Source organism: Muntiacus reevesi, chromosome 6, assembly GCF_963930625.1.
Source record: "Muntiacus reevesi chromosome 6, mMunRee1.1, whole genome shotgun sequence".
NCBI classification, from domain to species: Eukaryota; Metazoa; Chordata; class Mammalia; order Artiodactyla; family Cervidae; genus Muntiacus; species Muntiacus reevesi.
The window spans coordinates 99947420-99960748 of NC_089254.1; the positions used below are offsets into that span (position 1 = coordinate 99947420).

Sequence of the window (13329 nt, forward strand, 5' to 3'; positions counted from 1 at the left end):
GGATGGTTGAGCTTGTCCTGGACCAGGTTCTGTGGGCTCTGTGCCACGCCCAGGCCTGCAGTCAGGACTGAGGTCATGGGAAGGGGCACAGATGGGGGGCTTTGGAGGCCAAGAGGGGAGTTTGTGTGACCATAAGGGGAGGTCTGAGCAGGGAAGGGGCCTGAGTATGTGACTGAGGAGACGGTATCAGATTCCAGCCTGCACGGTGGCAAGGAGCCAAGACAGGGCCCCCTGCCCAAACAAGAGGGCGGCCAGGGGGAGGCACCTCAGGGGGGCACTGCTGGACCCCGAGAGGACCACGGGGGCTGCCCTGAAGCCTGCAGGGGTTTTGTCCTGGGGCTCCACTTTGCCTCCAGAGGACTCCAAACAAGGACCCCGGGGAGGAGGGTTGATGTCCCGAATCCAGCCTGTTGTGTTCTCCACTAGCTCCTGCAGGAGAAGGAGGAAAACGGGTGGGAGCACCCCCACCTCCTTTCATCTTCTAAGACCTTCCTTGGTCATCCCCAGTCCCTGCAGCCTCACAGGCTAACCAGGAGATGCCCACCCACACCCAGAGCAGCATCAGCCCTCCTCTGCTCGCTCAGCTTCCTCTTCTCTGATCCAGTGTTCCTGCCACTGTCACTCACACCCCCTTTCTCCTCTTTTCTGGCCTCGTCCAAACCATCCCTCACTCCTTCAGCCCTAACCCTGAGAGCGCAGTGTCTTCCAGGACACTTACATCAATAGTCTTTATTATCACTGTCTGCTGGGCCTCCTTGCAGGCCTTCTCAGCCTTGTTAATGCTCTCCGGGGTCCACTCCACATTACTCAGGGCCATCATGCCCTCCATGGAGCTGCAGTGGGCAGAAAGAGCAGACACTAGTTCAGGGGTAACTTAAAGCTTTGGCAAAATGTGTAAAAAGTAGCCTCATTTTTGTTAGCATCAGTTCCATGTCGCTGTAAACCAAAAGGAATGTCTTACAATTCAGTGAGACAACCGTGAGCATGGCAGGAGAAATCATCAGAATTAGAGATGAGAATTTTATAAAAGTGAAAAAGAGGAAGTGCTGACTCTTTATAAAGAAGTGTTTCTTGATCTGGGGACCATGAAGTCTAAGGTTGATGGGATGACTTCTGGGAACCTATACATGTCCTGAAATTGTCTGTGATATGGGATGTGTTTGCAAAGATGTGCATTTTTCTTGGAAAGGAGCTTCAGCATTTTCATCAGAGCCTCAGGGAGGAACTTAGTCCCAATTAATTAAAAGGTCACTGCATGCGTGCTCAGTCACTTCCGACTCTTTGCAACCACATGAACTTGATAGGTTTTGATAAGTATCATGGTGAAGGTATTACATTAGTCAATGATTATCTGTTAAAATTATTAAAGTGTGAAAAGTGAAAGTTCTTCAGTTGTGTCTGACTGTTTTTGACCCTGTGAACCATAGCCTGCTAGGCTCCTCTGTCCATGGGATTGTCCAGGCAAGAATACTAGAATGGGTTGCCATTTCCTACTCCAGTGGATCTTCCCAATCCAGGAATTGAAGCTGCATCTCTTGTGTTTCCTGCATTGGCAGGCAGAATCTTTACCACTGCACCACTCAGAAAGCCCCAATTAAAGGTCACTCCTTGAAAGCAAACAGTGTTCGAATCAGGTAAGTGCATGAGAAAAAGGCAGACAAATACTTTGCACACAAGTGACCTAACTTCTAGAGGTCAGTCTTGGTCTTATCTTCCAGGATGACTCACTCTGATACCTCCTGCCCCAGCTCGTGGGCCACGTAGATGATGTCAGGGTACCCCTGGCAGCTGGAGATGTTGTTTCGGGGATAGTAGAAGAAAAAGGTGAGGCACATCTCATTAATGGTGCTTGGACCCCCCTGGAGAAGAAGAGAGAGCTAGCGACAATCTTAGTGAGTCATTGACTGAGAAGATGGGAACCCTGGTACCCATCTTATAGTCATGGGGATGTGAGAGCGTGAAGCCCCATGTGAATGGGAAATACCATTGGAGAAACAAAGGGGCTTCAGCTGAAATCTTCTGAGTGATGGAATAGCCAAGACCAGGGGTAAGGCTCTTCTAAGGCTATTGTCATTAACCATGGTGGGGAGATGTGTACTTACAAACGTCAAGGAGTCTCGGTCCAGCGTCTGGTAGCGACACTGTATCAGCAATTCATCCCCCTGTGCAGAGAGAAACAAAGGCTGAAAGTAAGAGGCAGAGGGACCGGTCCAGCCTTAGACCTCTTGGCTAACAATAACAAGTGCTGATCCTGCCTTCCCCAGATGCCAGCCATGCCTCCCCCAGCCCGGCTCGCACCGGCTTGATCACCGCTCGATAAGGCAAATCTCGAGTCTCCTGCAGATTGAAGTCATAGGCATCATCTTTACAGATTATGTGGAGCTGAGTTCCGTTTCTGGAGGTAGACAACGTGGGGAGAGGAGTAAGGAGAGGCTGATGTGGGGAGGGGGCGGTCTATGAACAAAGCAGCAGCAGCGGGCTCGTTGTAAAACAAAACTCTCCACCCTCCATCATCTCTACTCCAGGAACAGTTCTAGCTTCTCCTGCTCCAACCGAGCATAACCTCGCGTTGCAGAATAAACAACTGTTCCCAAAACTTATTTCCAAATACAGAAGGGAGTGCTTCCAATCTGGGTCTTCCTTACCTGTACTGCACCGCCTGCAGAGCGCGGCCGGCCAGGTGGGTGTGCAGCAGATAGCCAAAGACTTGGATGTCGGGCACCGGAGCCCCGTTCATCTGAGGCAGGAGGAGACCACCTGGTTCTCATTAGGAACTCTGCTCTGCTCCTGGTTCCCTCCTTTACCATCTGACACCTTCCTCTGAAGACTGGAACACACCCCTGTGGTCCCTGCTGGGCCTCCGGGCCCCTCTTCCCGCCCCAGAGCCCTGACTCCCGCCTCCCCTGCACCAGCCAGGTCAGGTCAATTTCCCAAAGCACCAGGCGGTGGTCCTTCTCCGCCTTGGGGACTCGGGCTGCGCACCGGTGGATCACACCGGATCTATGACTGGGAACGGGGAATCTCAGGGGAAGTGGGGCGTCGGGGGAACACCTTCCAGTTTCACCTCTTCAAACTTCTCCGTCTTACACAGTCCGTAGGACATGAAGGACTCGGCGCCGGGGGGGATGAAGTGGATGGGGAAAGTGAAGACGCCCAGCTGCAGGACGCCCATGTCATACTTGCGCAGGTGCGCGGTGTAGTATACTCGGATCCCCGTGGAGTCATACAGACCTGGGGCAGGCAGGACCGATCAGAGGAGGCAGGGGAACGGGTCACAGGCTGCGGAGAAAGAGGCCTGGGAAGGCAACGGTGGGGCTGCGAGCAGGAGTGCCTAGAGGACTCAGCCAGCCCCATCCACGGGCGCCTCCATAAACGCTCTAGACACTTACCAGGCAGATTGTGAAAATTGCTGTAATGAATCTCCAGGCGGATCCACTGGGGGTCCAAGGGTGTCCCAATAGAGATGCCCACGTCGTCTGGAAACTGGTAACTCTGGTGGAAGGAGGGAGGTTTGGCAGCAAGAATGGCTGGGAAGTAGATGCAGGGGACCCCCTCAGGGCTCACCCATGTCTTCTCGCCTCCATCCCAGACCTCCCTTGTCTCCCTCTTCCACCCATTCACCATCCCCATTGCCTGAGCACACGTGTCCCCTTGGCCACCGATTTCCCTCATCACATGGACTCACTGTGCCCCCGACAGCCCAGCCCACGATGACCTGTGAGCAGAGGGAGAAGGCGGGGTCGGCCCCGTAGCAGTCGCTGATGCCCGTGGGCAGAGTGCTGGCATTGCCGCAGGCATACACCAGGATGTGGTGCACAATTGTCTCGTTGTGCTGGACCAACTTGGGCTCGAACTGGCAGGGGGTGCAGGACACAGCACGGTCAAGATCTTCTGGGTCAAGTCCTTATCCCTCGAGCCCCCACCCCCACCTCACTTTCTTTTCCCCAAATATCAGGAAAACTATGCCCAGGTCTCCACTCCCCTCTTCCATTTCCTCTGTTTCCTCCTTCCCCAAATGTCCCCAGCACTCCACCTGCCTCCTCTCTCAGCCCTCAGTCTTTAAAAAACCCCTTCCTGAGAACACAGCACAGCTCTAGCCAGGAATATCCCAAGACTTCCGACTTTCCCTTAGTGACCTCATCAGTTCCCTATATCTGAGCATGTGACCACACCTTGTTGGAGTCACTCTCTAAAGAAAACCATGGCTCGCACACTTTGGCCATTCATGGTAAGGTCACACTTTCATTTATTCGATCAAAATTGTAATCACTCAAATGTGAAATCAGGTGACCTACCTGAGTCTCCTCTGGCCAGACTTTGCCAACCTGACAGCCTTTGGCCACGTGCCCCCACCTCCCCCACCAGCCTGCACTTCCTCCAGGGCTAAAAGAACACATTTCTGGGCTCAGGGTAGGGCTCATCCTTTGCTCTTTGCAGGCACTTAGTAACTAATGACCATCATCAAAATCACTGCTGCACCGTGGGGCGTGAGTAAAACAGTGCTGGGAGCTGTAGTTCTGGGCTCAGGAAATCCTGGAACTGCCACCTCCACCAGACCTGGCCTGGCTTCCAGGTCCTCCTGGACACCTCCATCCTACACCTCTTCAAGAGTCAACTGTGCCCACTGCCTGTCTTGACAGCCCACTGCCCACCTTGACAATGTCCCGCCATCTAGTTCACAGTACCTTGTAGATGTGGTGCTTCTTGGTAACGATGGGGAGAGGGAGGAAGGTGCAGGCGTACGTGGTGTCATCCTCTGGAATGAGGAACTAGAGGGGGACACACGGAGGCTGAGTGGGTGGGAGGGAGGGTCCCGGAGAAGCAGGTGAAGGGACAGGTCAGAGAAGGGCGGCCACGTGAGGGCCAGTTTCACCACCCTCGGGGGACCAAGGGGAGTCAGAGGAACCTGGGTTCCACGAATGCACTGAATATTGAGTGCAAGAGGAAAGTCTGGATTGAGTGGAAGGTGGGAGGGGGCTGGAGGTGACTGGGCAGGAAGGAGGGGTCTTACATCAGTGATCTCCAAGTCATGGATGATGGTGTCCTCGGGGGCATCGAGATCATCAGGGTGGATGATTTGGAGCAGGAAGATGGGCTTCACAAATGTACGCTCCCGATCCATCTTCGGGGTGTCATCCAGGCCGTAGGCGGCCAGCACCCTCACAGTGTCGCTCTGTGGGTGTCAAGGGCATCCAGGTGCTGCCACGCACAAGTAGGACTTTGCACACACGCACACCCAACCACTGACACAAGTCACTGGCTCACAGAGCAATGGATAGGGACAGACAGAGTGAAGGGACAAAGTGGGCGATTAAATAGTTAAATAGGGACTAAGAGTATGAGAGACCCCTGTGAGTTAAAGAGTACTCAAGAAAACAGGTTTGCGAGTGCTAAGTCACTTCATCCACTTCCAGCTCTTTGCAAGCCTATGGACCAGGCTTCTCTATCCATGGGATTCTCCAGGCAAGAACACTGGAGTGGGTTGCCAGTCCTCTCTCCAGGGGATCTTCCAGACCCAAGGATGGAACCTGGGCCTCTTGCATTGCAGGCAGATTCTTTACCATCTGAACCACCAGGGAAGCCCCTATAGGCCACCAGGGAACTCTGGCCAAAGCAGGTTTACTTAGCCACAAAACCAAGCAGGCTTACTTAGCAACAAAGCCATGCAGCAGAAGCAGGAGACATGACCCCAAACAATGAAACAGTGGTGGTGTAAAACACACATCCTGCCAGTGAGCTCAGTTAGTTAACGACCACCTAGGACATACTCTCTACACACATAAAAAACAAGTTTGTGGAAAGGTGACATGTGAAAGTGAAAGACCCTCATACTGAGATCTGAAACAATTTTTTCCATAGCACCATGACAGTCCTGGTTTGACCATGTAGGGACAAGCAAACTTCCCTACCTGATGCGGAGGAGGAACTGAGGATGGAAGGTGATGCCTACTCAAGAATGAGGCAGAAGGTGGTCTTCCCCCCGCCTTCCCACTTTTCCTTTGTTATAAACCTTTAATGCACTAGGTTCTCAGGGGCCCCACAAGTATCCTCTTCTGGTAAATCCCTTCTCATCTATCACTTTGCCTTTTGCTGAATTTTGTTCTGTGCTGAGACATAAAGAACCGGAGTTCCTCGAGCCCCCCCAGAACGCCACGGTGTGGTTTCAGAATGAAGAGGGCTTGAGATTGGGGATCAGAACTAGTTGGGGTCTGGTTCTGCCTGGAGGCTGACCTGCTGGAGATGCTGAGCGAGCCACACCCCCTCTCCCAGCCCCTCTCTGAGCCCATGTCCACGGGTGGTTCACGACACCCTGCAGTTCAAGGAGATCAGGCAAGGTTCTTAAAGAGGGGACTCCAGGGAAGGAGGCATGGTCTGTCAGGGGGAGGCCACCTGTAGAGGGCTGGTGGAGTCACAGGCGGCAGGATGAGGGGCTGGAGGCGTGCTGGGGAAGGTTGAGAGAGATGGCGGCCCTGGGAACCGAGACTGGCTGCCCGACGGACACGGCCGCCCCAGGTTGGGGTGACGTCCCCGCCCAGGGGGAAAGGCTGCTTGCGACCAAATGCTCCTCTCCCCTCTCTCTTTTACCGTGATGTCTTGGTCATGAGGGTCGCAGGAGCGGAAGGGCCTGGAGAAGCGCATGGTGGTGTAGACGGCATCTTCCGTCAGCCCCTGCAGCTCTGCGTCCTGGCTCCCATCCTCCTCCAGGGTGTCTTCGTCCACCAGGTGCTGGTCCTGGGGCCCAGGGAAGGTCACGGGGTGAGAATCGGGAGCCCTAAGTGCTCACGGCTTTGGAGTAGTCTGGGTCTCTTTAGCTCCGCTAAGGTACCAACTTAGTGGAACCCGGGTCTATACAATATAGTTCGCTCCTGGGGCAGAGCTTGGCGTCAAGGGAGGGGTTCATGGGGAAGAGGGATGGCTGGTATCTGATCCTGCTTTATTTCTCCCATTTCAAATCTCATCTCCATGAATCCTAATATTCCTATATCCCCAAGTCTTAAAAACCCACTTATTCTCTGAAAGCTCTATGCTCTTTATCTTTTCAGGGGGCTCTTAACATTGACCCTTCACCACATAAATGCAGTTCAGAATGAGACTGGGAGACAGGTGAGCTGCTTCTTCATCCGTAAAGTGGGATAATCATCATCTACTTCCTGGTGATGCTGGGAGGTTTAATGTGCGAAGATTTGGACCAACCCCTGGTTAACCAAAAGTGCATAAAAATTTTAAGCTATTATTATTGTGGGTACTGATGTCATTACTAGACTATTTTATGTGTGGTCTCTCTCACTGAGCCTAAAGGTAACAGAAGATGATGACTGTATCCTAAACAGCTTGGATTCTCCCCCAGTGGCCTGCACTGAGATTGTGGCCCAGGACGCTCTCTATTTCAGTCCGATGCTTCCATTCCCTTGGCACTTTATGGACATTCAGTCTGGAAGACCTAGATTCAGCCTCTACAATGGACCATTCTGTAGGGAGAGGTCAGCCATCAGCTGGTGTTCTGGGTCTGTGCCTGAATATGTTTGGAAAATATGGATCCTTCCTGGATTCAGAGTCATCCTCCACCCAGCAAGAGACCCAACATGCTTGGGAGGGAGCCACCCTCAGACTCACCGAGAAATAGACATTGCCGTCAGGCAAGACGCCTCCAACAACCAGGTCACTTCCCGCTCTGCTGTAGCGATTTGTGACACCCAAGCCCACCCAGCCAGCTGTCCGGACCTGGAGCTCAAAAGTGATGACCTCAGCCTCAAAATCAAAGTCCCAGCGCAGGAAAACAGCGTTAGAAGGGTCTAGGAACCTGGAATAACGCAGATGTGGCGTGGGACCAAGGCGTTTGCCTTGGGAGGGGGTTGCAAGGGCTGTAAACAGGAGAAGCCAGAAGATAAGGGCACAGGCCATGGCTCCCGGGGTCTGGAGCATCTCTCCTTAGCTGGACACTCGAGAAGTACGGACTTATATGCTCCTGTATCTGCGCCAGGCGCTGTGCCACGGGGGTGGGGCAGACTGGGGCTCCTCTGATCTGATTATCTCTGGGCTCAGAGTGGAGCCACTTACATAACTCAGGAGGTGTGAGGTGCTCAGAGAGAAGGTGCTCTTGCCCTGGAGTAGGCACCTGGCATGAAATGCTCAGGAATGAATCACTCTGACTCTCCCCTGCCAACCTGAGGCTAGTGTCCTGCCCATGGGGACTCCGTAGAATCAAGGAGGTTTTGTTTCTCCCTTCCTCACTTTCTCTCCCTCCTTTTTTTATTTTTTGCAGTGCTTTTCTCCCTCTATTTCTCTCCGCCTCCCTCCATTCTTTCCCTTCCTGCCCCGCCCCCCCCATCCCTGTATCCCTGGATGTTCTTACTGAGCCCTCCCTCTGCCCTCTGGCACGTGTTCCCCACCCCAGTTTTCACGAGTGGTTTCTATTTTGTCTCTACCCAGAAGTGATGCACAGACCGGGAGTGGGGGTGGGACTCCACGTAGCCCTGCCTTCCAGCCTCCCTACAGCGCAGGAAGAAGAGGTGCTGGGAGGGGGCGAGGGGAAGGCTTTGATTTCCATCTCCTGGAGGAGTCTTGACTACTAATCCCTGGAAGGACATGTAGAGGTGAGGGAGACATAATCAGCTTTCTAGATGGGCAAGTCTGGGGCAGCTTCGAGTTTCTGCACATCGCTGGGGAGGAGCAAGGAGGAGGAGGAGAGGGAGAAAATGGGGAATAAACATGAATTTGCCTTTGGGGTGCTTTGCACTTTCCCCTTCTTCCCATGAATTGCCTTTCAGAGAAATCACATTTAGGGACCTTCCACCAGAGGCTTGGCCAGCTTCCCCGCTGGCAAGCTGTTCAGTGTGATGCAAACGATAGAAGCACAGAAGGGATATTATAGCATCGGAACACCGGGGTGAAAAGGAACTTCAGATCCACTTGATTTTCCAAGAATCCCAGTCCATTTAATTTTTGGATGAGGAAATGGAATCATCAAGGAGTGACTTGAGCAGTGTCTGAGCCTGATCTGGTCAGTGGCAGAGCAAATATGAGATCACAGGGGCCCGGGAGAGTGAAGACAAGACCACGGGACCGGCCTCCTCTTTCCATTGTTCCCTTAGGTCACCGACACCCACAAGGCACTCCTTCCCCTGCAGGCATTTTCACCATGGCCTGACCTCTTGAGGGAGCTGGTGTCATTCACTGGCTGCTCCTTAGGAAAGGGACAAAAGTCTTTCACCCTCGAGTTCTTTCTTCCTTTGTCTGATAGAGACCATCCTCACCTGACCCTCAGTGTTCTTCATCCATCAGACAATGGAGAGGATCTGGAAAACAAAAACAAAAACAAGGCTAGCCTAGAGGGCATCCTCCATCACAGAGTCTGGGCCAGAGTCCCGGCCATACACAGGAATTCAGCTTAAATAAGGGTGGGTAGACACTGGAGCCTCTGTCTGAGCCTCCATAGAGGGCAGATGATTCTTCTCATCACCTGCTGAGCTCATCAAGGCTGGTAAGAACCTAGCTGAAGATGTTTGCAGCTCCTGGGAGCACCTGAGCAGTAGCTGGGGTGCAGCTGGGAGAAAGCACCTTTCTTAAGAGGACAACCGCACCACCCACCCCTCAGCAGGACAGGGAAGGTAAGGAGCTAGGCAGCCGTCTGGAAGGAAGAGGCTTACCCTGGCCCTGGATAGGAACCGGGCCAAGAGCAGGGCAGGAGCTTGGGGAGGCACCAACCTTGAAGAGTGGGAGCCTGGGAGGAGATAACAGGGGCGTCAGAGACAAGCTGATCCCAATCGCGTTTGGGGATTAAGGGGAAGGGAGAAGGGGCTGGGAGACCGGACAGCCAGCCCTGTAACCCGAGACGGGCCCAGGATCCCTTTCCCTGCAATCTGCTCACTGGCCAGAGCGCTGGCCTGAGGAGACCCAGTGACCACTGCAACGCAGGGGATCTCTGCTCCTCGGTCCCCTCAGTCTGTTCACGGGGCTTTTCTCTACTCTTTCTCCCCTTTTCCCCCAGTTACTGTTTTCTCCCCTCTCCCAGCCCACTTTCCTCTCATCATCTAAACCCCAGAGTGACTCTCATGGGAGCAAACATCAGGATTAAGTACTTGAGTCTTGCGAGGGTGAGCACACATCTTGGCATACCCATTGATCTGGTATTCAAGAGGTGTGATTTGGGCAATGCTTCCCTAAGCTCATTTCTCTCCTTCTCTGGAGTCCTAATGCTGGGAATAGGTAAGGGCGCTGAAGGCAAGAGTGTCTCAGCACAGGAGATCAGAGGAGTGGTTACCTGAGCGAAAGGACATCAACAGCACAGTGATGGATGCTGACCAGACTTGTGATCAATTTGCAGAGTGTTCAGGTGTTGAATTATAATGCTGTACATCTGAAACAGTTCTTCCCAGGTGGCTCAGATGCTAAAGAATTTGCCTGCAACGCAGGAGATCCAGGTTCGATCCCTGTGTCAGGAAAATCCCTTTGAGAAGGGATGGCAACCCACTTCAGTATTCTTGCCTAGAGAACTCCATGGTCAGAGGAGCCTGGAGGGCTACAGTCCATGGAGTCTCAAAGAGTTGGAAACGACTGAGTGACTGACATTTTCAGGCCTGAAACTTCTGAGAAATGGAATATTTCCTGCATGTTGGTAAACAAAGGATGTCACGGTCATCAGAAATTGCAGCCACCACCAGATGGTGAGTTGGTGAGCCCCAGGCAACTTAGGAAGGAGAAGAATACTTTTTATCTAGCAGCTTTCACACTATAGCCACTCCCTACAGTGAGCCCTGAGGAGACTCAGGAAGTGAAAACACAGGATGCTGGCCCCAGATGGCTGAGGTGTGTATCAAAAGAATGATTTCAGTGAGCCCAGACTCTTGCATTTTCCAATACAAAGAAAAGTGCTCAATTCCTTAACTCTAGATAGCTGGTTTTCTTTAACTTGAACAATTACCAATTGATGCTCAGACTACATGATCTTTGTTGCAAAACTCCTAAATAACTTGGTTCCCTCCCTTGCTTTCTCCGCAGCAGTTCTCAGGGTTATTTGAGATGCACCCTCCCTGGCTTGAAGTCCTAAAAGTTTCCATCGAATGAAACAGAACTCTCAGCTTTTAGGTTGTGAATAATTTTGTAGTCAACACTTAAATATAAAAAAATGTAGACCTCCCCCAACAACAAAAAAAGTGGTGGTGTGTGTGGGGGGGTGGGGGGTGGGGGGGTGGAATCAGCCCATGTTACTTAGAATATAGTGCAATTCACATTTTGTGCACATTTAGATTATGCAAACTTGAAAGTGTGATATAGAAAATATTAAGGAGTTACTTTATACATGTTGTTGGTGTTCAGTAAGTAAGTTGTATCTGACCCTTTGTGACCACAGGGACTGCAGCATGCCAGGAGATTAAAGGCCAATGTGAGTGTGTGCTTAGTCACTCAGTCGTGTCCAACTCTTTGTGACCCCATGGACTGTGGCCCACCAGGCTCCTCTGTCCATGGGGATTCTCCAGGCAAGAATACTGGAGTGGGTTGCCATGCCCTTCTCCAGGGGATCTTCCCAACCGAGGGACTGAACCCATGTTTCCCACATTACAGGCAGATTCTTTACTCTCTGAGCCAGCAGGGAAGCCCACAAAGACCAGTAAAAGTGACTCTGATTGTCATATTTTTATTGAATTGGAAGTTTACAATTGCAACATTAGAGGTCAACTCCTACTACGTGAGTCTTCGTAGGAGCTCTATTCTAAGAAATTTTCATGTATTAATCTACTTACTCCTATGAACTAGCTTCCAATATTATCTCCATCTTACAGAGAAATGAACTGAGATCCAAGGTCACACTGCCAGGATGTGGCAGCACTGTGAGTTGTTGGGAAAATACAATTAAAAATAAAAGTGAAAGTCACGCAGTCGTGTCCAGCTCTTCGCGACCCCATGGACTATACAGTCCACAGAATTCTCCAGGCCAGAATACTGGAGTGGGTAGCCTTTCCCTTCTCCAGGGGATCTTCCCAACCCAGGGATCGAACCCAGGCCAGGTTTCCCACACTGCAGGTGGATTCTTTACCAGCTGAGCCACAAGGGAAGCCCAAGAGAAGCAATAACTAGTTCTCAAATGAGAGGACTTGGCAGTCCATTTCAGTAATCCACAGTCCATGCTGAAGTCCCTTGGGAATTAGGGTGTCTATCTGTGTTTGCTAATTGGCTTTACTAAAGGAAAAATAAATGTCATAGTATTTTTCTTTTTTTTTTTTTTGGTCACTCCCTGTAGCATGCGGGATCTTAGTTCCCCGACTGGGTCCCCTGAATGAAAGTGCAGCGTCTTAACACTTAACAAGTGTTAACCACTGAACAGCCAGAGAAGTCCCCATATCATATCTTTATGATGAAATCATTTTGCAACGTGGTGCCAGGCATCTGCTCTAGACCAAGTTAGGCTCATCTTCTTTGATGATTTTATTCCAAAGAAGTGGTTGCAGGTCCTTGAGAAAGAGATGCCTGGGTCTTAATACTGGCAAGAGGTGATTTAGCTTTTAAGGAAAGTATGGTATGTACATTTCAAAGAGACAGAGAAAGAACTTATAAGTTTTCTATTTTCTAAGAAAATGGAGCGGAGGGAAGTCTCTTCTCTTAATTTCTGCTGTTTTGTTTGTACTTGCTTTTACAGAGGAAAACACAGGTCATTAGAGATGAGTGTTCCTTACCTACCACCAAAGTTGCCCCGCAGGAGCCTCTGTGCATATAGGAAAATGTCTGTTCAGTCTACAAGTTTGACTTGGTTGTTGTTTAGTTGCTCAGTCATGTCTGACTCTTTTGTAAACCCCATGGACTGTAGTCCTTCAGGCTCTTCTGTCCCTGGATTTCCCAGGCCAAAATACTGGAGTGGGTTGCCATGCCCTCCTCCAGGGGATCTTCCTGACCCAGGGACTGATCCTGTGTCTCCTGCATTGGCAGGAAGATTCTTTACCCCTGTGCCACCAGAGAAGCCCCGTGACTTGGTTTCATTGAGTTATTTTAATTCCTTGTGAAGATTTGAGACAGGTTCAGCATCACGTTTCTAGGAATCTCTCCGCAAAGCAGCTGAGAGGGTGCAGGTCCAGGTACATTCACCGAGGCCCTGGGGTGAGTGTGGGGAGCGTGTATGTGTGTGTGAGTGTGCGTTGGTGTGCTGAAACAGGAAACTCCAGTTTGAGGTTTGAGCTTCAGTGAGAAGATGAGACAAGATACTGAGTTTCCTGGAAAAGCCACTCCGTTTTGAGTGTCAGGCCGGGAGAGTCTCAGCCACGAATCGGGGCTCCCAGCTCAGCGTCTGCTCTCCTGCCTGGTGGCCCCGTCCCCCTGCCCTGCTGGAGAGGCGAGGCG

General features: G+C 51.6%; 1 protein-coding gene across 1 annotated transcript; it reads right to left on the bottom strand.

Annotated features, from left to right (window-relative positions):
- Positions 1-186: 186 nt before the first annotated feature.
- Positions 187-7923, bottom strand: LOC136170354 (putative DBH-like monooxygenase protein 2). The gene is made up of 13 exons (XM_065938507.1): positions 7615-7923; positions 6586-6732; positions 5012-5173; positions 4686-4769; positions 3686-3853; positions 3390-3492; positions 3065-3231; positions 2646-2737; positions 2299-2395; positions 2103-2162; positions 1729-1859; positions 719-833; positions 187-429 (listed from the first exon to the last, which is right to left on the bottom strand). Exons 1-13 carry the CDS (start codon positions 7921-7923, stop codon positions 187-189), a joined length of 1878 nt encoding a protein of 625 aa, XP_065794579.1.
- Between the last annotated feature and the right edge of the window lie 5406 nt (positions 7924-13329).

What these genes read in the sequence shown, in the direction of transcription:
- LOC136170354 (XM_065938507.1), bottom strand. Translation starts at nt 7,923, where the DNA reads ATGCTCCAGACCCCGGGAGCCATGGCCTGTGCCCTTATCTTCTGGCTT. An exon ending in AGACGGAGAAGTTTGAAGAG is followed by an intron (nt 2,738 to 3,064) that starts GTGAAACTGGAA and finishes CTCCTGCCTCAG; the next exon opens with ATGAACGGGGCTCCGGTGCC. An exon ending in CTGGGGCAGGAGGTATCAGA is followed by an intron (nt 834 to 1,728) that starts GTGAGTCATCCT and finishes TGCCCACTGCAG; the next exon opens with CTCCATGGAGGGCATGATGG.